General features: G+C 50.1%; 1 protein-coding gene across 1 annotated transcript in view; it reads left to right on the top strand.

Annotated features, from left to right (window-relative positions):
- Window positions 1–23811, top strand: part of LOC118528540 (uncharacterized) — a 148496-nt gene that overhangs the window by 44431 nt on the left and 80254 nt on the right. The window contains exons 24-36 of the mRNA XM_078074038.1: window positions 135–321; window positions 1119–1274; window positions 1641–1774; window positions 2923–3081; window positions 8784–8964; window positions 13227–13438; window positions 15103–15291; window positions 15723–15862; window positions 16844–17006; window positions 17119–17205; window positions 20908–21045; window positions 21137–21256; window positions 22328–22416. Coding sequence (XP_077930164.1) covers window positions 135–321; window positions 1119–1274; window positions 1641–1774; window positions 2923–3081; window positions 8784–8964; window positions 13227–13438; window positions 15103–15291; window positions 15723–15862; window positions 16844–17006; window positions 17119–17205; window positions 20908–21045; window positions 21137–21256; window positions 22328–22416 — 1955 coding nt within the window. The remainder of the gene's footprint in view (window positions 1–134; window positions 322–1118; window positions 1275–1640; window positions 1775–2922; window positions 3082–8783; window positions 8965–13226; window positions 13439–15102; window positions 15292–15722; window positions 15863–16843; window positions 17007–17118; window positions 17206–20907; window positions 21046–21136; window positions 21257–22327; window positions 22417–23811) is intronic.

Consider the following 23811-nt stretch of genomic DNA (forward strand, 5'->3'; position numbering starts at 1 on the left):
AAATTGGAGAAGAACCAGCCAAGAAGGCCATTAGCTAAGCTCTGTCCTCTGTCCGGTCTCCGTTCTTATGGGCAGAGCCAGGCCCGCTGGCCGATCCCCCCCACCGCCCCCAGGTGATGCTGGGGTCTTTTCAGGGCCGGAGTGACCTGTGGCCAGCAGCTGGGGGCGAGGCCCAGCGGTGTGAGGTCCAGCTGGAGGTGAAACTCGTGACAGCAGGGAGTCCTGTGGTCCTTATCGGGAACCTCAGCCAGCAGACCGGCAGCAGGTTGGCCTTCTCCGTGTCATTGAGCAACCTGCTGAGCGACCAGGCCCACCTGTCAGGTAGGAAGAGGGACCCCCTGCTGCCACTCCCTCTCTTCAGTGGGCAAGGCTACTGGAGGGGGAGGGCTGAGTAGCCCACATGGAGTCTCCGTCCCCTCCACCTGGCAGTATTAACATCCCACCCCAGGGAAAAATCCAGGCTCCATATCTGCTCACAACTTCCCTTCGGTCCCCCAGAGGCTCCCCCCAACACTGAATGCCCAAGTTGCACGGGGCACGGTTTAAACCTTAAACACATCGCCTGGCCTGGGCGTGGCCGGTCTGGCAGATGCCCGCCCGGACGCCAGAGCTGGGGTGTGGCCCCCTAGCTATGCTCCTCGTGGGGTGTTCTGGGAGATTCCAAGGGAACGATGTCAGGGGCTGGGGCTGCTGGCCACCTGGCGTGGGCACTTTGGGTATTGTCGCGGGCCCTGCTATACCTGTGTGACCTGGCTGAACGTCCATGTGGCAGGAGCAACTTTCAGAAGGTGAGGTTTACCAGATGGCCTAGAAGGCACTGTCATTTCCCTTCTGTTCTACCTTGTTTTGTTCTACTTTATTTAAACGTTTTGGCCCGAACCCACAAAAGTGACTTTTGGGCCACCGACAGTGGCCACCAAGTAATGCTGTGAGCACTCGGACACCAAGGTTCCTTGGCAGAGACTCGGGCATGGGTTCCACTAGGACCCCCCATCCCCAGGCCCCCTGGGCGGTTCCCATTTCCTTGCCTTGCCTGGTGCTGGGGTGGGGTGTCAGTCCCGGGGTGTGGGCCATGACCACTCCACGCCTGCCCCTCTCACTGCCTACCCCCCGCGCAGTGCTGCTGGAGAAGGCGGTGGAGGACGGGCTGCAGGTGGTGGCCCTGGGCGGCAAGCTCTCTGTGCCCGGTTTCGTGGGACTGCACCTCGTGGGCCTCCTACAGAGGCACAGCCGCCTCTGGACCAGCTCCCTGAGGATCAAGTACGGCCTTCTGGGTATGGCGCCGCATGCCGGGCTGGGGGCGAGGTGGGAGGGGGCAGGACCCGCAGCATCTCCGGGGCTCTGGCTCTGAGGGCCAAGGTGCCACCTTGTCACCTTGTCTTGCCCTCACCACACTCTTCCTTAGCCACTGAACACCTGCCAGTTAAAAAAAAAAAAAAAGCTGTGTGTGTGTTTGGGGGAACATAAGCCTGTCTTTTAAAACCTCTCCCTCCATAGGTTCCAATGAGTGACATTAAGTGGAGCAGATCGGAGCAGGGGTGGGGGGTGGCTGAGACCGGGCTGGATGCTCCTCTCCCTGGAATGGGGATGGAGGGCTGCTGGCCGAGGACGGGCAGGTGTCTCTGGGTTGCGCTGCACAGGTCAGGCGAGGCAGCTGGCCCAGGAGTGCAGCACCATCCAGAAGCTGCGGGCGCATAGTGGCTCAGAGGTGACCTATGAGCTGGAGCTGGACCACGAGCTCCACTGCACGCAGACCCCAGCACTCAGCCACAAGGTGGGTGCCCTGGCTGGGCGGGGGTCTGGAGAGAGCCGGGAGCTCATCCTCACAGAGAAGGGTTTGCTCAAGGTCACGTATGGGAACGGAGCTGGAATCGGAGCTTTGGTCTCAGGCTTCCGTGCGTTGGTTCCGTTGGTCTTTATTGAACACCTGCTGTATGTGTACCACTCGGGGGAGACTTGTGCGCATGGCAGCAGTTGGTCTGTGCCATCCCATTGCTGGGCAGGGGCAGAGAGAGAGAGACAGACCAAACCAAGAGAGCTGTAAGTGACGTGGGTGGTAGGGCAGAGGCTGAGCAAACAGGACAGGTAGTCTGGTTTGGATGGGGCAATGGGGAAGTCTTCTTCAGAAAAAAGAAATTGTAAGCGGAAAATGAAAGCGTGCAACAGTTCTGTTCCTATGGAAGCATGCTGCACGCAGGGGGAATGGCAAGTGCAAAGGTCCTGGGACAGGAGGGAGAAATGGAAGGTCAGGATCTCACAGTTCACCAGAGTGGCTGGCAGGGTGAGCAAAAGGGAGAAGCAAGCAGCTGTGCCTTTGTTTAATTTACTTAGTTCATGTTTGCCTCTCCCCCTGGATCCTTGCCCCCGTGAGTGCAGGGTCTTCTTGATTCTTTATTCTTGGGTATCTGATGTCTGGTGCTGGGCATCATATTACTTGGTACTCGGGAAAGATGTGTTCAGTGAAGGAATAAATGAACGAGCCTGTATTGCCTTGACCTGTGGTTCGGAGATAGGAGAGGGCCGCAGGATGGCAGGTGTAAAACCCTGGTCCGCTTCGAGTCTATCCAGGGAGCCAGAGGCCACTGTGGGAGAGTAGGGGGCAGAGAGCCGTGCGGTTGGAGCCATTTTCCCATGGCAGCTGGCTCTTTCAGACCCTTATTGGGGCGTGGACCAGGGTGAGGCCCATGAGCCACTCGCCTCAGGCTCAGCATTTAAGGGGTACCAACAGCCCAGTCAGGTAGGTGAACCATATTCAGATGCGCTGTCCTGCAAAATCAAAATCAATGCAAAGACCATTCTCCTACAGAACTGTCTTCCCGGAGAGACAAGCTTGCCTCCCCCAGGGTGGGTGGCGGCAAGGAGGCCTGGGGACGGGGCAGGCAAGGCTTTCTCGGGGATCTCCCTGGTGCGGTGTGTCCCCAGGTTCAGCTGCGGCACGAGGAGGGCTTGGGCTCCCTGCACTCACAACTGGAGGCCAGCTACGGGATGCGCTGGAATGAAAGCAGCAATAAGAGGAAGCTCCGCATCAGCCAGACCTTCCAGAACGACTCAGGTCCAGCCCTGAGCAATTACTTCATGGAGGTGAGCCCAACCTCGGCAGAGCTTTAACTTGCATGGTGGCATGGCAGCTGGGCATCCCCCCCATCCCTGGCCCCCCACATGTCCCTTCGGGCCTTGGTTGCAAGGACGCTGCAGGCTAAAACTCAGCTTAGCCTTTCCTTACCCCTCTCCCTTACCCCTCTCCCACCTCTAGTCCCCGTGTCCCTGGGGGAGTCTAAGAGTCTAATATCTGCACGGCGTGCAGGGGTGGGTGGGGGAGGGACGCTCATCTGCAAGGATATTTGCAGCGGGTTGTCTGCAAGGGGGCTTGGGAAGCACAGATTTCCAACTATACATGCATTTGGGAAACGGCTTCACTTTCAGGTTTTACCGGAGGGTTATCTGTTTCTGGTAAGTAACATATACGTGAGTGCTTAGCCACTGAATAGGCGATGGGCTCTTGTAAGGCACGCACTAAGTGTGTTTGTCTTTAAATTGTTTAAAAATTTTTTTAGTTGTGGTAAAATACCTATAACCTAAAATTGACCATTTCTGCCATTTTTAGGTGTATGGTTCGGTGTCATTAGTTACGTTCACAGTGTTGTGCGGCCGTCACCATCATCTGTCCCCAGAACTTTTTCATCTTGTAAGCGTGAAACTCTGTCCCCGTTCAGGAATAACCCCCTACTCCCCACTCCCCCTGACACTTGCTATTTCCTGTTGTTATGGGTGGTAGCCATGCTAATGGGGGTGAGGGAGTACCCCATTGTGGTTTTGATGGGCATTTCCCTAACGCTGAGTGATGTTGAGATCTTTTCCACACCCCTGTCGGCCATTGGTTTATCTTCTTTGGAGAAATGTCTATTTAAGTCCTCGGCCCATTTTCGAGTCAGGTTGTTTGCTTTGTTGTTACTGCATTGTTAGAGTTCTTGATACATTCTGGATATTAACTACTGATCAGATACATAGTTTGCAGATATGTTCTCTCATTCCACCCATTGCCTTTTCCATCCTTTGACAGCATCCTTTGGTCCATAAAAGTTTTACCTGTGCAGGTGGTCTGATTGATCTCTTTTTACTTTTGTGGCCTGGGTTTTGAGTGTCCTATCTAGGAAATCCTTGCCACATCCAATAGTTTTCCCTCTATGCTTTCTTCTAAACGTCTTCTAGTTTCAGCTCTTAACATTTAGGTCTTTGATCCATTCTGAATCAGTTTTTGTGTGTGGTGTGAGGTGAGCATCCAGCTGCATTCTCTTGCATGTGGATATCCACTGGTCCCAGCACCGTGTGTCGGACAGACTGTGCTTTCCCCCGTGGAGTGTGCTTGGCATGCTTGTGGAAAAATGACTTGATCACAAATGTGGGAGTTTATTTGGGGGGCCCTATTCTATTCCATTGGTCTGTATGTCTGTCTGTGTGTCCCTGCCATACTGTTTTGATTACTGTAGCTTTGTGAGACCTCCAACTTTGTGCTCTTTTTCAAGATTGTTTGGGCTGTTCAGGGTCCCTTGAGATCCCATCTGAATTTTAGGACGGATTTTTCGGTTTCTGCCACACACACGAAAATGCCATTGTGATTTTAATAGGGATCGGGTTCGATCTATAGGATGCTCTGGGGAGTACTGACATCTTACCAATATTTAGTCTTTCCATCTACGAACACAGGACATCTTTCCATGTAGTCGCATCTTTAATTTCTTCCAGTAACATTTTGTAATTTCCAGCTTGCAAGTCTTTGGCCTCCTTGGTTAACTTTATTCCCAAGTACTAAATTGCTTTTAAATACCAATACTGTCTGAATAAATTCTCCTTGTGAAAAAAAAAGTCACACTTGAAATAAAGCTAAAATTCCTTTCTCAGTTTCCATCTTCCATCCCGGCCCCCTCCTCAGTTACCTGGAAGAAAGAGCAGTTACATTCTAGGGTGCTGGGAGGGAGATCTCTTTCTGTTCCTTTGCTCTATGTGCCGGTCACAGGCACTTGGTTTTGTTTGGTGAGTCTTGCTGTGTGTATCCTTCAGCTACGGGTGTTGGAGAACTTTCTTGTTACTTTGTAGAGATCTACTCTATTCTTTTAAACTCTTGCATCGTGCTCCATCCGTAGCTATGTTCCATCTTATTTGGCCATTGCGTGCTTGTGGTTTCTGGTGATGCAAGCCTGAACATCCTTGGGCACCCATCCCTGGGTACACGTGTGCCAGAGTCTCTGGGGCACACGTCATAATACATAATTTCTGGGTTTTGGAATTTGCCTATTTTTAATTTGCTGTCTTGTGACAGTTTGGCCTCCAAAATGTTCGAACCGATCACCCTTCCCTCCAGCCATGTCCACGAGGAGCAATTTCCAGACTCCGGCCAATACTTGACTTTTAACATTTGAAAAACTTTGCTGATCTGGATGGAAAGGATATCTTGTTTGAATTTGCATTTCCCCGACCACTTAATAATGCTGAGCGCCACCTTTTCTGTATTTTTTCTACCATTGCATTACCCTTTCTGGGGATGGCATTTTTGTATTGACATTTGAAAAAAACTAGAATTTTGACTTCATTGGTAGGAGTTCTTTATATAATTGCAGTACATGCGTTATGTTACTATTCTAAATTGTGGAAATTTCTTATTTCTGGAAAGCATCTGGTCCCAAAAATTTTAGTGAAGAGATTAAAGAGTGTTTGTTTCTGCAAGCCTTCTCAAATGTGGCAGACACCATGCTAGGTTCTGGGGAGACATGCGTAAGATACTATTTATCCTTAAGAAGCTGACAGTGAACAGAAGAGGGAAGGGCAAAGTGAGCAATGATGAGCCACTTATTATTGCCAGGCTATGTTTCAGATGTGTTGTTTGTATTATTTCATTTAACCCTTGTGAAGTAACCACTATCCTCATTCTGCCGAGGAGAAATTGCGTAAACAGACTTGTCTGAGGTCTCACAGCTATTATGTGGCAGGATTGGAATTGAAATTCCAGTAGGCTTCATTGCATACCTTAGGCTCTTAACCTCTTGGCTGGATTGGATTGTGCCAGAATTAATTGACTAGAAAATAATTTACTAAATGGTTAGTCAAGAGGGGAAAAGACTTCCCAGTTCATTCTATGAGGCCAGTATCATCCTGATGCCCAGACCAGACCAGGACATCATGAGAAAAGAAAAACGAAAGACCTCTTATAAATACAGATACAAAATCCTCAAGAAAACACTACCAAACTGAATTGAGCAATATATAAATAGAATTACACAACATGACCAAAGGGGCTTTATCCCCAGAATTCAAGGTTGGTTTCACATTTGAAAATCAATCAAGGTAATATACCATATTCATGGAGTGAAGGATGGAAACCACATGATCATCTGAAGAGAGGCAGAAAAAGTATTTGGCAAAACCCCATACCCTTTCATGATAAAAACACACAATTAGCAATGGAAGAGCACTTCCTCAACCTGATAAAGGCCATCAATGAAAAATCCACCGCCAACATCAAACTTAATGGTAAAAGCCTAACTGCTTTCCCTCTAAGATCAGGAAGAAGCTAGGATGTCTGGTCTCACCACCTCTATTCAACATTGTACTGGAGGTTTTAGCTAGGGCAGTTAAGCAAGAAAAAAAAAAAAATGAAATGCATCCAGATTGGAAAGGAAGAAGTAAAACTATTTCTGCTTACAGATGACACTGTTATATGTAGAAGACCCTAATGAATCCACGAAAAGATCTATTAGACCTAATAAATGAGTTCCTCAAAGTTGCAGCAGACAAGATAAATATATGAAAGTCAGTTGTAGGGCGCCTGGGTGGCTAAGATGGTTAAGCATCTGCCTTCGGCTCAGGTCACGATCTCAGGGTCCTGGGATCGAGTCCCGCATCAGGCTCCCTGCTCCTTGGGAGCCTGCTTCTCCCTCTGCCTCTCTCTCTCTCTCTCTGTCTCTCATGAATAAATAAATAAAATCTTTAAAAAAAAAAAAAAAGAAAGTCAGTTGTATTTCTCTACACTAGCAATGAAAACTGTGAAAATTAAATTAAGAATTCCATTTGCAGTAGTGTCAAAAAAGGATAAATACTTCAGCACAAATATAACAAAAGAAAGTAGAACTAATACTCTGAAAACCACAAAACGTTGTTGAAAGAAATTAAGGAAAGCTGAAATAAATGGGAAGACATCCCATGTTCTTGGATCGTAAAACGAATCTTAAGATGGCAACATTTCCTAAATTCATCTACAGATTCGATAGTCCCTATCTATGCCTATCCAAAACCACGTGATCTCTTTTTGCTGAAACTGACAAGCTGATCCTAAAATTCATATGGAATTGCAAGGGACACAGAAGAGCCCAAACCACCTTGAAAAAGAAGAACAAAGTTGGAGAACTCATTCTTTCCAATTTCAAAACTTACTACAAAGCTCTGGTAACGAAGGTAGTATGGTAGTGGTGTAAGGGTAGACATACAGACCAATGGAGTAGAATTGGGAGTCCTGAAATAAAGCCTTATATTTACAGTCGGTTGATTTTTGACAAGGTTGCCAAAACCACTGAAGAGGGGAAAGAATAGTCTTTTCACCAACGAGTGCTGGTACCACTGGATATCCATGTGCAAAAAGAATGAAGTTGGACGCTTACCTAATACCATATATAAAAACTAATGCAAACCAGATCGTAGACCTAAATTGAAGAACTATAAACCTCTTGGAAGAAAACATAAAAGTGAATCTTTACCACTTTAGAATAGGCAAGGGTTTCTGAGCTTTGACACTAAAAGTGTATTAACAGCAACAAAAACTGATACATTGGGCTTCATCAAAATTTAAAAAGTTTATGCTTCCAAAGACTCCATCGAGAAAGAGAAGTAACCCACAGGATGGAAGAAAACATCTACAAGTTTTATGTCTGATAAGGGATTTTTTTCCCCAAATATATAGATAACTCTTACAACTCAACAAGAAAAAGACAAGGGATTTGAATAGATATTTCTTCACAAAAGGTATACACGTGGTCAATAAGCACATGAAACGATGCTCAGTGTGATTAGGGAAATCAGAATCACAGTGAGATAGTACTACAAACCCACGAGCAAGGGTAAAAACAAAAAAGACACTTAAGTGTTGGTGAGAATATGGAGATGTTAGACCTCTCGTATACTGGTTGGGATCACCAAATGGTATGACAGTATGGAAAAACAGTTTGGCGTATCTTTAAAATGTTAAGAACAGAGTTACCAAATGACGTAACAATTCTACTCCTAGGAACTAGAGAGAATTGAAAACCTGTGTTCACACAAACCTGTATGGAATAGTTATAGAGTATTATTCATAATAGCCAAAAAGGAGAAACAACACAAATGCTCTTCAACAATGAATGGATAAATAAAATAGGATTTATCCATACAATAGAATATTGTTCAGCAATAAAAAGGAATAAAGTTCTGATACATGCTATAATACACCATGCATGAATCTTGAAATCATCATGCTAAGTGAAAGAAGCCAGACGCAGAAGGCCACATATTATATGATTCCACTTATACAAAATGTCCAGAATAGGCAAATCCATAGTAACAGAAAGTAGATTCATGGTTTCCAGGGGGCAACAGGGAGCGACTGCTAATGGGTACAGGGTTTCTTTGGGAGTGGGCTGGGCAGTTCCTGATAACCAGGGAACTCAGTCCAACCCCTGGCTGTCGCGGTGAGCCGGTAGAATGTTCTAGGTTGGGAGTGGAGTCATCTGATTAGCATCTTGAGCACGGGTCTCCTCCAGTTTGTGCTGCAGGTGCCTGAGAGGCAGGTGGATTACCGTATGCAGCTGTATCACTCAAGCCTTCGCCAGCCACACGTGGAGAGCAGCACACACCTGAAGGTGCAGTACAATGGGCAGCTGCCCTTTGTGGCAGGCTTGCAGTGGAAGGACACGTCTCGAGCTACCCTGTGGAAGTGGGAAGGTGAGTGTCATCTCTAGACTCTTTGGCTAGGCGTTAAGATCTCTGGACCCCAGGCCTTTGCCCGGACTGTGCCCATTACCTGGAGTAACCTTTCCTATGTGTTGGTCTGGATGTCAAGACTCAGACCTTTAATGTGTCCCATGACACAATTATATCCTGATTCCTTCCCCTCATCAATAGAGCTCTACATGACTGTCCCTTGCCTGATTCTCCAGGCTTCTCTTACCCCAGTTTACCTGTTGCCCATTATCCTGCAGCCCCACTGGCCTCTTTTCCATTTCTCCAAACATACCTCAGGGCCTTTGCAGTTGCTGTTTCTTCTCCCCAGAACACTCTCTCACTTTTAAGAAATGGATTTGCCATAGTTTATCCTTGAATTAATTTTATTTTTATTGCAGTAATACATAGGTTGAAAAGTAAAGTAGAAACTATGAGTTGGTAATTGTTGAAGGTGGTGAGTATTACATAGGGGCTCATCATATTATGTTCTCTACTCATGTATGTACCTGAAATAATTCTTTAAAAGTTTATTTTTTAAAGCTAGTGTATAATAAATACAGTAATCCTCTGCTTCATGTCTTCCTATCCCAAGTTTTGCTTAAAACAGCAACCACTGTAAACTGTGTTAGCTCTTTCTTGTTAAGCTCTTTGGCTCTTAAAACACTATAATTATACTGTTATTTCTTGATTTTTCTTTTTTAGGCCTTCTCCATATATTTCTAACCAGAGAGGATGAGAATTTAACTCTTAAACCCTTTTCAGATATCTATTTCCCTTCATCCCCCTACAAGAGTTGGTCAGTGAATATTCAATATTTACTTAATTGTGACTCTATATGTGTCCTTCATAGCTGAGATACATGGTATACTATGATTCTAACTTTATGTTTTTCCTGGAGTTATAATTGTCTTTTTCCCGTTTGACCAGTTTTCTATTTTCCTCTTTATAATTATTCCCAGAATTTTTAGTATAAGTACAAAACTTTTTCCAGATGGTCAGACACATCAGATTATGTATCAGCTTCAATTAGTTCTTATATGTTTCTTGGAGACCTTCTTCCTGGATCCTCTGTCTTTCTGCTCCAATGTAGACCGGTTGCACAGCTTTGGTTCTGGGGCATCCCTTCCCTGTCATCCTGGGAATTCCTTCCACTTCTCTGGGTCACAGCCCTGTTTCTTGCACTCATGTCGTCTTCTTTCTTGGTTTACTCTTTTGTTTTGATGGAGCACATCTTCCAGCAGCTTCCTGAGAGAAGTGTATTAGTTTCCTAGGGCTGCTTTAACAAATGACCACAAACTGAGTGGCTTAAAACAACAGAAATGTATTCTCTCACCAGTTCTAGAGACTAGAATTCTGAGTTCAAGGTGTCGTCAGGGCCATGCTCCCTCTGTAACCTGGATAGAATTCTTCCCTGCCTTTTCCTAGCTCCTGATGGTGGCCGTTGCTACTTGGGGTTCCTTGGCATATAGTGACATTGCTCTCATTTCTGTCTCTGTTGTCACTTGGCTTTCTCCTGGTGTGTGTGTGTCTGTGTTTAGACTTCCCTCTTCTTTTTTTTTTTTTTTAACTTTTTATTTATTTATTTGACACAGAGAGAGAGAGGGAGACAGGGAGAGAGGGAACACAAGCAGGGGGAGTGGGAGAGGGAGAAGCAGGCTTCCCACTGAGCAGGGAGCCTGATGCGGGGCTCGATCCCAGGACCCCGGGATCACGACCTGAGCCGAAGGCAGACACTTAACCGACTGAGCCGCCCAGGCGCCCCTTCCCTCTTCTTAAAAAGACACCAGTCCTATTGGTTTTAGGGCCCACCCTACTCTAGTATGACCTCATCATAACTACTTATATCTGTGATGACCTCATTTCCCAAATAAGGTCACATTCTGGGATATACTGGGGGGTTGGGATTTTGTATATTTTTGAGAGACACAATTCAACCCATAATGGGATGTAAACATTTTGCACCCCTGAATGTTTAAATTGTCTTCATTGTACCTGGGTAATTTGGCCAAGTAGAGAATTTTAGTTTTCCTCTTGGGATTTTGAGGACATCGCTCCAGTGTCATTTCAAATAGGATGCTATTTCTGGGCCATCATCCTTCGTATGTGCCCACTTTCTCACTCTCTGGAAGCTTTTAGGAACTTCTTTGTATTCCGAGCGTCTTCAGATCTTATTATGATGTGCCCTGGTGTACATTGACTTTCATCCATTGTACTGGGCACTTCGCTTAGACCCTTTCAACTTGGAAACGTCATTTGGGTCTGGGTAATGTGCTTGTACAGTTTCTTTGATAATCTCCTTCTTTCTGGCTTCTGGAATTCCTGTTGGTCAGATATTGGTCCTCAGAAACTGAGCCTCTAATTTTCTTTCTTTTCTCTCCTTGGTTCCATCTCCTTATCTTTTTTTGTTCTGTTTTGAGGACCTATTTCCTTAACTCCATCTGCCAGCCCTTCTAGTACATTTTAATTTTGGCTATCTTGTATTTCCAAGAGCTCTTTTTTGTTCCCAAGAGTTCTTTTCTTGTAGTGTCCTGCTCTGCGAACACAACTCTTCTTACTTCTCTGAGCGGATACGTTACAGAACTGGGGGACTTTGATCTGTTCTCCCTGAGTTTCTCTTAACTTTTTTTCTGAATTGCTATTAGTAGCTTTCCTCAAATGTCAGACAAGACTTAGGTATGTGCTGTGTTTAAGGACTGGCCACTCAGAGCTTGTTTGGAAGAAGCTCTACATGTGTTTGGGGGTACACTTTGATGGGCTTCTCTGTCGAGCAGTTGAACGGGGACCCCTGGGGTTTGTATCTGTGGATCTTTCTTTTTCATTCTGTTCTTTCGCGGAGCAGTTTTCCCATCCCCTGTGGGACGGGTGCAAGCGGGACAGGGCCCTGGGCTATTCTCTTCAGCATCTCCCTGTTCTCACATGGGCAGCTCACCCTCTGTCCTCATTGTGTCTCGTTTCCCTACATCCAGGCTTCTCTGCCTCAGTTTGCCCAGACAGTAAATCTCCAGCAGGTGGGAGGTCACCCTCCCCTTTGACAGACTCCCACTGCTTTTCATTTAGGTCTCTGCTCAATTGTCACTTTCTCATGGGAACCTTGGCTGTCCTGGGCCGATCCTCATCAACCCCCCCCCCCCCGCCCTTTATTTTCCTCCATGGCACTCAGCATTTTTTACTTAGGTCTCATTATATGTTTATTTGTTCAAGATCTGTCCCTCCTGCCATCCACTGCCTCTGGACTGCTAGTTCCATGAAGGCAGGAGCTGTGCCTGCTTGTTCACTGCGCATCCCCAGTGTCCCGAGCAATACTGGCTGACTTAGTCCTTGAATGGATTAGGCTATTCATAACAAAATATGAGACCTGCTTTCAGTGAATCATGGACAGGCAAAAGGTTATATTGAATGTCACCTTTTTGATGATGGTGGTGAGAGTGATGGCTCTTCCTTTTTTTTTTTTTAAAGATTTTATTTATTTATTTGAGAGGGAGAGAGAGCACATAAGCAGGAGGGAGAAGGCAGAGGGAGAGGGAGAAGCAGACTCCCCGCGGAGCAGGGAGCCCGATGCGGCGCTCGATCCCAGGACCCTGGGATCATGACCTGAGCTGAAGGCAGATGCTTAACCCACTGAGCCACCCAAGCGCCCCAGTATTTACTCTTCTTAATGAGTGCTTCCTCTGTCCCAGTACCCAGTGAGCAGTCTTACTGTACCCATTTTATAGATGATGGCAGCACAGGCTTAAAGAGGTTACAGCTTGGAAAGTAAAGGCCACGTTCTTTATTACCTTTATTACCACACGCCTGTGCCGTCTCTCCAACTTCTTCATGCATTTCTTTTGCCCAACATGTCTCTATGAAAACTTGTCAAACCTACAGAAAAGTGCAATGGATTGTATCATTAACATCAACATACTTTCAGCCCAAGATTCCACCGTTAACATTTTACCCCCACATATCTACCCTTACCACCCGTGTTATTTGTTGGTGCAGGTCGAAGTAAGCTGTAGACCTCTGTACATTTCATGCCTTAACTAGAGTGGAATACACTCCAGGGTACCATTTAATGAGTTTTGACAGGTGCGCACACCGGTGTCGCCCCTGTCAAGATTCAGAACATGAGCAGCGTTCTGTAAAGTTCCCTCCTGTCCCATCCCAGTCATCCTCAGTTCTGAGACATGCCCACAGGGGCTGTGATGAGGCTACCTCTTGGTACCTGCCAGTAGCTCTTTTCATATTGGTCGTACCTGCTTCTCCCTCTCTACCTCTTGCAGGAGCCTTGAACATGGATAGTCCGTGGCTGATGGTCTCCGTGGCTCACAGGCTGGACTGGCCACGCCGACCCATGTTCCAGGCTGTCCTGGAGCTGACACTGGGCAAGGCCTGGACCCTCAAGAACCTGGTGATGAACGTGGCCTACAGGAACCAGGGTCTTGACAGGGAGGGCAAGATCCACCTCTACACCCCGGCTACCACTTACCTCCGGGTGCGCATGCTCGGTTACGTCCTCTGCTCCCCTCCCTGCCATTGGACTCACGGCCCAGGAACCTGGTTCCCTGCCATTCAGAACTTCTTGCATGCAGAGGGAGAACAGCACCCAGGCCTGATACCAGGTCACAGATGTGGGCAGTTTGGATGGCCCAGCATTTATAGTCTTCAGAATTAGTTGCCAAGTGAATTTGGGAGAGTGGACCGCCCCACCCCCTCCATCTCAGTTTCCCGTATTCTTGCTTAGCCGCTGATAGGTTAAAACATGAAAGCAGGTTGAAGGGGAACTCGGAAACAAGTAGACATCAGGCCTTTGCCAAAAACCAGAATGAAAACTTCAAGGTCGTAGGTCAGTTTCATACCAGCTGCTGTGTGTAATTGAGTATGCTTCTTTGCACCTGTTTGATCTCTGAAGCATAACAGTTGGGAAGAAAACCAACCCGTGAAGGATGCCCCAGGTGTCCCCCCAGGGAGCCTGACACATAGCCTCTTCCCGTGTTGGGATGACGAGTGGGACACAGCAGGAGGTCCGGGCCTGACTTGGACCCAGAAAGAGGCAGCTCTGTGGGCCCACCTGGGGACAGCAGAGTCCCTCTGAGGCAGGGGCTGAGTGGTAGCAGGGTGGGGTCAGCCAACCAGCTCCTGCAGACACCCCAGCCAGGGGCCTGACAGTGGCCTGTCCCAGGCGGGTGGCGGGGGGGGGGGGGGCGTTTGGCAGCAGAGATGGTAGCAGGAACTAGTTTGCAGGTGGAACCGATAGATTTGCTGGTGGATGGGCAGTGGGAGGGAGCGCAAGACAAGACCTAAATGGCCCCAAGGTTTTGGCCCAAGCAGCTGGGTAGAAGGAGGGGCCCTTCCCTGAAACGGTAAGCTGGCAATGGGGGTCCTGTAGGTTCTGGGGGGAGACCCAAGGTCAGTGACCTATGGGACAAGGTTTTATGGAGTTCTAGTATGTGGCAGGGGCCTCAGTCATGCCTAAACCCCATTTTGACCCCATCACCTCCACTTGGGAGGCCCTGAGCTGTGTGAACAGGGGGCGTGGCCTACGGGGTACGGGCACCTTGCTATTCCTGCTGGGGCTTGTGCCAGGGGCAGTGGGCTCGGGTGCACAGCCCTGCACAGAGCTATGGTGCTCTACCTCCCCTGTTCCTTCACCGCCCCAGGTCCCCGATCACTCCTCGACGGGGGCTTCAGGTCCCTGTTCGGGCACCACTTGTCGGCCTCAGAGACTCCCCCAGCTCTTCCCAGGGCTCTGAAGACCATAGCAATGGTGCAGGAAGAGAAGGCCACCTGCGGGTGCATGCCCCTCGGGATACAGAGACCCTGCCTGCTAATAATAGTGGCCCAGTGAGATCATACTCCCTTTCCGAGCCAAAGAGGAGAGAGGGGGAAGGGAGTTATCTTCTCTCATAACCGATACTTCAGATTCTCTCTTTGCTCAGGGCTGAGGGATGGAGGGAAGTTTGTCCTCTTTCCTCAAGACCCTGTAGGGAACAGCAATTTCAGCCTGGACCCGTCGGGAAAGGCCTCACAGGGATGGTATCAGAGGGGTTTTGAAGGATGAGTAGGAGTTCCCCAAGTGGGAATGGGGAGAAAGGGCATCCCAGGGGGAGGGCATAGGGTGTGCAAAGGCTTTGGTCGTCCTCCCCTGCCTCGCCGTAGGTATCCACGGTGACAACGTTGGCCCAGAGCCTCTTCCGCAGCCGGAGTGAAGTAGAATCAGCCTGGAGTGCCGCAGTGTGGAGCGAGATCCACGCAGAGAACAGCCAGGACCTTAAGATACTTCACTGCTGGTTGAAGGGCCCCCTGCAGGAGATGAACCTAACGGCCGCCTACAGGCACATGGAGCAGGTGGGTCCAGGCGGCCCATGCTGGAGGCTCCGCTGTTGAGAGACCCCCAAATCCCTCACCTGGGATGGGAAAGCATTTAGTGCTCAGCCTATGACCTTGGGCCTTCCTGAGCTCAGTTTCTTTATCTGTAAAATGGACCCCAGCCGTATTAGCGCAGACCCTGGAGCAAAGCTCCGCCTCATGGAGCCAGAAGCCCGAGACCATTCCCCGCTGGGCACCTGGGGAGGTCCAGGCACGGCGGTGCGCCCATGCGATCTTGGAGTCTGCTCTGGGGTGAGGCTGCGGTCCTGTTCAGCAACCCCTTCTCAGGTGGTCACTCCCGAGGTGATGGGCGGGCAGGGGGAGCTGCCCCTTGGACCCCCGGGCACCATGTTTAAGGAGCCCAGCCCCCGCTGGGCCATCCCTCTCCATCAGCCCGGTCCTTGTTACAGCCCCAGAAGACCCACGTGTCGCTGACGGCCCTGGTGACCAGCACCAGGGGCCAGCCTCGGGGCCTGGAGTTGGAGGGCAAGCTGGAGGAGGTGATGCGGGACAGGAGCTGGTACCAGAAGCGGGGGACCTTCCTCCTCAGGTCCGTGCGGCCCCTTCCCCTTATGTGCGGCATCTGCCAGGAGGGTCTGCAGCATGGAGGGTCCCGGGGGGGCAGGGTAAGCCGTGCTACCTGGGAGGCCCACGCTGCTCCACGGGGCCCAGGCGGAGCCCAGAGCTCAGAGATAATCGCCTGCCTCCCTCAGAAGTCCCTGCACAGCTAGCCCCCTTCCATGAGGATGCTAAGAAATCTGGGAGCAGAAGTCTGTCCTCACCCCAGCCTGAAAGCTGCTCTGGGGAATCTTTCTAGTTCCTAGAGGCGCAGCTGGTTGGAAAGGTTGTTCTTGTGGTCTGGGGGTGTAAGGGGGTGGGTGGGTGGGGGAATCAGCAGACCTAGCCTCAGCTCCAGCCTGTGTCCAGACCAGCTGCCTGGCCTTAGTTATCTTCTATAAAAACAGCAATAACCACGACGTGACAGGGGCTGTTATCTGCACAGACCTCGTTCCTTCGTTCATTTCATTTATGTTCATTGAGCACCTCCTGTGTGCCGTGATGCACTTTTCTGGGAAAACAGGGAATAAAAAGGACAGAACTCCTGCCCTCAGGGAGCTTGCATTCACTGCACAGACATTATCTCCTATGATCCCAACCATGGTTGGGATTGGGGTCGGGGGCTAGTATTTGAGCCCCCATTTCCCAGATGGGAAAACTGAGGCACAGAGAAGTCAGTGCTCAAGGTAACAGACCCCAGCTGCTGCCTGTCCTTGGGTCTCTGTTGCCAGGGGCTGGTGATGACCCCCGCCGTGCCCAGGTCACTGGGTTTTCACGAGGGCATGGCGACATGGGGAATGGACGTAGATTGGCGAGACACAGGGCTGATGTGTGTCCTGATGTTCTCCTCTCTGTGACGGTCTTAACCCTGCAAGCTTGTGACAGGCCCAGTCTGAGCTCCTGGGGCCCAGTTGTCCCCTGACCCTGCCAGAAGCTTTAATGCCTTTGGCCCACTCTCCCCTCTCCATGCCAGGCACACCTTGCCTCTGCCCATCCCGCAGAGCCTCCTCCTGCAGGAGAGCTTCACAGCGGATAGGCAACACCAGCGATGCTCCCTGGAAACTAGGCTCGTCCTGAACGGCCAAGAGGAGACCCTGCAGACCGTAGTCCTGGGCTACCAGGCCAGACACCCCTACGTGAGTGGGCTCCGGGGTGCAGCTGGGAAAGGGCCTGAGAGCAGGGGGAGGCCCCCGTCTGCCGCTGACCCATCTCTGTATGTGTGTGCGCGTGTGTGCCCTTCCCTCCCAGGTCTGCGCAGGCCTGACCCACCCATACGACGGCAAGGCTGTCCCCAGGAACGTGGAGGGGTGCGCTGTTGCTTGGAGCCAGCACGCCGTAAGTGAGCAGAGCCCGGGGACTGGGCACCCCAGCGGTCCCCGATCCAAGCTGCCATCTCCTCTGAACTGGACGAGCAGAATGCTCTCTGGCCTGGGTTTTCTGTTCCACTCTGTCCCCACTATTCTAGCCTACCTGACGGCTAGAGGGGGCTTTCCAGTATGCCGGCAGAATCATGCCACTCCTTCTCTCTGGACGAAGACCCTGGCTGTGCCCTTCTGGTCTTACTGACCCTCCAGGCCACCTGAGACCACTCTGTCCCTTCTGCTGCCACCTTTCACTCAGCCTCCTTTTGGTTCCTCACCCAGCTCTTTCCTGCCCCAGGACCTTTGTGTGTTCTGTGCCCGGAGCTGTCACTCCTTCAGCTTTGCCTCCTTCCCTTGTACTCACTGCTGAGGGTTTAGCTCACGCGTCCTCTCTTCCAGGAAGCTTTTCGTGGCCCCCAGACCACCTCCCATCCCCCGGTTACGTGTCCTGCACACCCCACACTTCTGTTCCTAGCACTTCCCGCAAATCTCAGTCCTATTTTGACGTGATTCTCTGACCAATCACTGTTCCCCCTGCTAGTCCGTAAGATCCGTGATTGATACCGTGTCTGCATACCTCACGTCATGGCACTTTATTTCATTACACTTTGCAGATATTGCATTTTTTTTAATACACATTGAAGGCTTGTGGCAACCCTGCATCCAGCAAGGCTGTTGGTACCGTTTTTCCAACAGCATTTGCTCACTCTGTCTCCGTGTTCTATTTTGGTGACTTGGGCAATATTTCACTTTTTCATTATTATCCCATTGGTTATGGTGATCTGTGATCTGTGATTACAACTGGCTGAAAGCTCAGTTAGCATTTTTTCACAATGAGGATTCTTTAGATGAAGGTATGTACTTTTTTTCTTTAGTCGTAATGCTACTGCACGTTTAGTTGACGACAGTGTAAACATAACTGGTGTGCGCACTGGGAAAGCAAGAATTTCATCTGACTCGCTTGTTGCCAGACTGGCTCCCTGGTTTCCGGGGCGGTCTGGAACCGAACCCGCGGTATCTCCAAGGTACGCCTCTGTTTACCATCGGAGCTGCAGGGCCTGGCGCATCATCATCCGCGCTCAATGAATCGTTGTCACCCCCGAGTTATTGAGAGTCTGTTGTGCACCTGACCCAGAGCAGCAGGCGACAACCTTTTTCCGAGAAGGAGCGGATAGTAACGATTTTTGCCTCTGGGGGCCGTGAGGTCTCTGTTGCAAGTACTCATCCGTGCCTTGGTAGCACAGACGCATTCTAGAAAACACACGTGAATGGGCCCGACTGTCTTCTGATAAAACTTTAGCTAAGGACTAAATGCTTGTGTGCGACCCCCCCCACACACTGCCAGATTCATATGTTGAAGCCCTAATGTGAAGGTATAGGGAGGCAGGGTCTCTGGGAGGTGGTTAGGTCATGAGGCTGGAGCCCCCACGATGAGATTTCTGTCCACCTGGCGAGGGCGCAGGAAGGAGAGAGCCGCCTGCCAGCCAGGAAGAGGGCCTTCTCCAGAACCCAACCATGCTGGCGCCCTGGTCTCGGACTTCCAGCCTCCAGAACCATGAGGAATAAATTTCGGTTGTTTAAACCACTCCGTTTATGGGACTTCTGCGAGAGCAGCCTGAACTGACAAAGGCAACTTTATTTACAAACACGAGGCAGGTCTGGCTCCCTGGCCGCAGCTCTCGGACCCCTGGCTTAGAAGGTGTTGGCATTAGTCTTCCTGCGACTGAAATTCATTTTTGCCCACATGCCCATAGTGAATGATCCCACAGCTCTGGGCCCCCGTTTCCTCGTCTATAAAACAGAGACAACAGTACCCATCTCTTAGGCCGTGGTTATGGGGACTGAAACGTAATGTAATAATCGTCCTCAGGTACTTGACACGTGCCCACTCGGCCCTCATCCCAGACTCCTTCTGGATCCCTGTAGGAGTAAAAGCCCCGGGAGGTAACCCCATTCTCCAGCAAGCGTTTATTGAGCACCTACTATGTGTCAGGCCCTGGACGAAGAAGTTAGTGGGGGTTTCTCCCTGGTGGGAGATACAAAGGTCTGCTGAAGGAGGGTGAAGGGGGGCCAGCTGTTGAGCACTGAGACCTCTTCTTCGAGGGTCCCCATCTGCCCCACCAGTTAAACAAGGCTGTGGATGGCTCCCAGAGCTTGGTAGCCAGAGTCCTTGGAGCTCCTGAGACGAAACAAAGGACAGAATGGCAGCCCAACACACCTGCAGAAAAACCTCCCCATGGTGTTGAGTGTTTTTTTTCAAACCGGAGATTGCAGAATGGCGCCATGGGCCAGGTCCAGCCTGCAGATGTGTTTTGTTTGGCCTGCTTCGCACTTCACATTTTTAAAAACATTGTCCACATTTAAAATCAGAAGATTTGGGGTAAAACCCAGATTTCTGCTTCTAATTAAAAAGAAATCAGAAGATTGGACACACGGGACCTAAAATCCCACCTGCGGACAAGAGGCGAGAACCAAGTCAACGGGGACCCTTGACCCCAAGTCAATGGAGTTGAATTTGGCTCTCTGTTCTTTCAAAAAACCCTGTCTTTGTTTAATGACACAAATTTATTTTTCTCCTCTTGGGCTTTTATTTATCCCTCTTCCATCTTGTTTCTAAAATAAAGCCACGGATTCTTCTAAAGTTGTACACCGACGATAAAATTCCGCAGCAAGACATTTTTAACGTCCCCATCAGCACAGATCGGAACAGATGGTGTACCCTGCTCCCGTGGGCTTGGCATGTGGGGGAGGCTACAGAGTTGCTGAGAGAATATGTGATGAACCATGTGTGTTAGTGTCTTGTGGCTGTTTTATCACAGTACCATGAACTTGGTGGCTTAAGACAACGCAACTCACCTTACGTGATCTGGAGATAAGAAATCCAAAATGGGTTTCACTTGGCTAAAATCAGGTGTTGTCAGAGCTACATTCCTTTGGGAGGCTCCAGGAGAGAATCCATTTCCTTGCCTTTTCTAGCTACTAAAAGCCACCTGTTCTCTTGGGTCATGGTCCTTTTCTCCATCTTCAAACCCAGCAGGAGTAGCATCTTCTCTCTCTCTCTGACCCTTCTGCCTCCCTCTTATAAGAACGCTTACCATTACCTTGGGCCCACCAGCTGATCCAGGATAATCTTCCCATCTGAAGATTCTTAACTGCAAAGTCCCTTTTGCCATGTAAGGTAACGTATTTATAGGTTCCAGGGATCTAGACGTGGGCATCTTTGGGAGGGAGGGTATTATCCTTCCTGCCACACTATGAATTCAACATTCTTTCACTTCAGCCTGGCTTTGGCCTTGGGGTTGCAGGTGATCACGAGTGATTCTGCACCCTTCCAGATATTTACTGAACAGTTGCCATGTGCCAAGACCTGTGTTAAGTATGAGACATACCACATTGAACAAAACAGACTAATACCAGGGCGCTCCCTTGGAGTGAGACAGGTCCTCAGATTTGACCCCTCAAGCCCATGCCATTAACCCTACTTTAGCATCCCTGTTTGAAAGACCCGCGTGCACCTGTCCCCACTTCCTGCCCTGTGTGTGGATAGTGTGGACAGCTTTAACCCATCCATCTTGGGGCCATTTTCTTCTACCTGGTGGATTCTAAGGCTGGCTTCTGCAGGTACTTGGAGATGGGAAGTCCTCTCTCTCAGTGCCACTGGTTCTTGCTCACCCAGGCTCAGAACAGGGAGGTCGAGGCCACTTTGAAAGTCAACCAGAAAGTCATGCTGCACTTAAAGGGTCTGCACCGTGACCGATCTCAGCGTGGGGAAATCTGGCACAGCCTGGCCCTGGACGCAGCTCACGCCTCCCAGGTACCTGTCCCCAGGTTGGGCGAACACTGGTTTGCAGCCTCTGAGCGGACCTCAGCTATTGGAGAGAGTAAGTGGTACTGTTTCTTTCCAGCTGAGGCTCCCCCAAGCCCTGCGTTTGGATGGGGACGTCGTCTTCAGACGGGGTCCCCGGGGAGCATTTGACTGCAGCCTGGACACAAGGGCCATCATCAACCACAATGTCACATCCCAGGTCAGATGGCTCAGCTCCGCCTCCTCGCTGAGGGAGGGGAGGTGTTCGGGTCAGAGGGCAGGTGTCCCTGTGCGGTGGCTGAAGAGGGGGCGGGGTGGCCATGGCAGTGCGCGTGGGATGACTCAGGATGCGTTGGCTGTTGTAATAAAAGCCTGCTTTCCTGTGAAGGTTTACTGCCCAGTCCTGTCACAGTGCAGTGCGGTTCTGTGGCTTTGCTGCCATTTGTACAGGGGGACGGGGACAGTGGGAATCATGCAGGAGGTTTTCTTGGGCCGGCCCCTTAAGGGGGGGGCAGGCCACTCCTGCTCACATTCCATTGGCCAGAACTCATTACATGACCCTACCCAGCTGCAAGGGGGGCTGGGAAATGTAGTTTTAGCTGTGTGTCCAGGAGGGAAAGAAAATGCAGCTTGGTGACCATATATAGTAGCTGCCATAGGTATATATTTGCTCGTTCCATACACGGATTGTGTCTCTGCCACATGCCGGGCTCTGCACTATGTACTGGGCTTGCCTGGGCGACGGTTTCTCTCTCTATCTCCATCTCCAGGGAGCTTTCAAGTCCAAATCTTAGCTCCACTGCTGATTGACTGTGCGACCTTGGGTAAATTATTCAACCCCACTGAATATCGGTTTTCTTGCTGTGAAATGGGGATAGTGATACCAGCCTGTGAGAGCTGGGGTGGGGATTAAATGAGGTGACAGTTATAAAGCTAGTAGTTGAGTGTCCGCTTCACGGTCAGGGTCAAATAGAATGCAGCCGTGAACATGGGAGACAGGAGCAGACGCTGTGGCAGGGGACATAGGGGCACCGAGGTCCCAGAGTTATCTTCCCAGCTCCATGTCTGGGGCCTCACTTCTCATGCTTCCCAGTAACGCAGCCTGAGTAGGATTGGGGCTAAGAAGCATCACAGAAGGTGGTTTCTGGCATGTGCTCTTGGCTTGGGCTGTGGGCATACTCTGGGATGACCTGTTGCTCTTCGAGTGCCCAGCCAGCTACCTTCTGGAGTTCTGCATCTCCCTCCTCTGCTCCCTCTGACCCTCCTCCTCCACCCCCCACCCTGTCAACAGGTCTCGGTCCAGCTGAACAGACCTGACTCCCACTTGGCGTTCCTCCTCCAGCTCAGACATCCCCACAGACCAACATTCCCTCCAGACTTACAGTACAGACGTGGTCGCTCTGGGATGACCTCAGGTTGCCTGCCAAGTGCTGTCTCCGAGCGGCGCAGACAACTTGCTGGGAGATGGGGCGGAAGGAAGGGAGGATGGAGGCCCGGGTGTGGGGTAGGGGAGGCCACACCAGGATGTTGGGCTTAGCCAGACAGCCAGCCCAAGAATCAAGAACAGATGGCAGGGAGGTTTCCAAATCCATCATTTGGAAGTGATTGTCCAGGCCAGAAGGAGTTTGAGCTCCCTGGGTGGGGCGGAGGGGATAGAAGGATCACAGTTCACCCTTGAAAATGGAGAGAGGCAGAATTGTCCTCTCAACCCTGTTCTGTATTTGGAAGAAGCCATCTGATCCTTTTTTGACCTCGGAGTGTTTTGCCCAGTGTGGGGTGGAAACACTGAAGGGTTTAACTCTACAAGGAAATAAAGGGCAGGAAAGGGGGGCCAGGCAGGAGGGCTGTGCTCTGCTGCCCCAGCACTGGGTGCTTAGAAAACCCCACATGTTAGCTGATTCACCGAACAAGCCTCGTGTGCTGTACTCAGGAATTAGCGGACTGGGGACTTGGAGGCATAGATGGGTAGTCCCATCTGGGATGAGGCCCAGAACTTGACAGCAATTTTTAAATGCCTGCCATGTGCTCAGCCATGTGCTGGTGGCTTCGGGAACTCTAAAGGAGCCTGAGAAGAGCTTTCGATTATGGAAACTGGTCCTCCTCAGAGGCACCTGTTTTCACAGGTCAACAGCTCTGAAATCAGGATGTGTCTTCAAATTCCCACCGGTTCGTTGTTTTGTTACCAGCTTTTTCGCTTTCATGGAGGGGGGTGGGTGTCCATAAAATCACAGCGCATCTCAGGGCCCCTGGCATCCCAGATCTGAGGGTGTGCTATCACTCTAATCGATGGTGTTAGGAGCTGATGCCTCTGGAGTGTTGACCACGTGCCAGGCTCTGTTCGCAACACTTTACGTAAGTGGCTCATCTCATGGATGCCCCATGACACTGCTCTGGTAGCATTCTGCAGATGAGAATCTGACACAGAGAGTGGTGACATGACTTGTACATAGTTACTGAGCGTGTAGGTGGAGGATCCCGGATGGGAGCCTGATGCCCCTGGCTGTGCTCATCACGGGGCAGATGTACTGAAAACCTGGATGCTGGGTCATCTCAAGGGCTCAGACTTTATCATCACTTTTTTTAAAAAAAGATTTTATTTATATATTTGTTTTAGAGAGAGCGAGCGCACAAGCAGGGGGAGGGGCAGAGGCAGAGGGAGAAGCAGGCTTCCCGCTGAGCAGGGAGCCCCAAGCAGGACTCGATCCCAGGACCCTGGGATCATGACTTGAGCCGAAGGCAGATGTTTCACGGACTGAGCCACCCAGATGCCCCTAT

This window comes from Halichoerus grypus, chromosome 6 (assembly GCF_964656455.1).
Source record: "Halichoerus grypus chromosome 6, mHalGry1.hap1.1, whole genome shotgun sequence".
In the NCBI taxonomy this organism is placed as follows: domain Eukaryota; kingdom Metazoa; phylum Chordata; class Mammalia; order Carnivora; family Phocidae; genus Halichoerus; species Halichoerus grypus.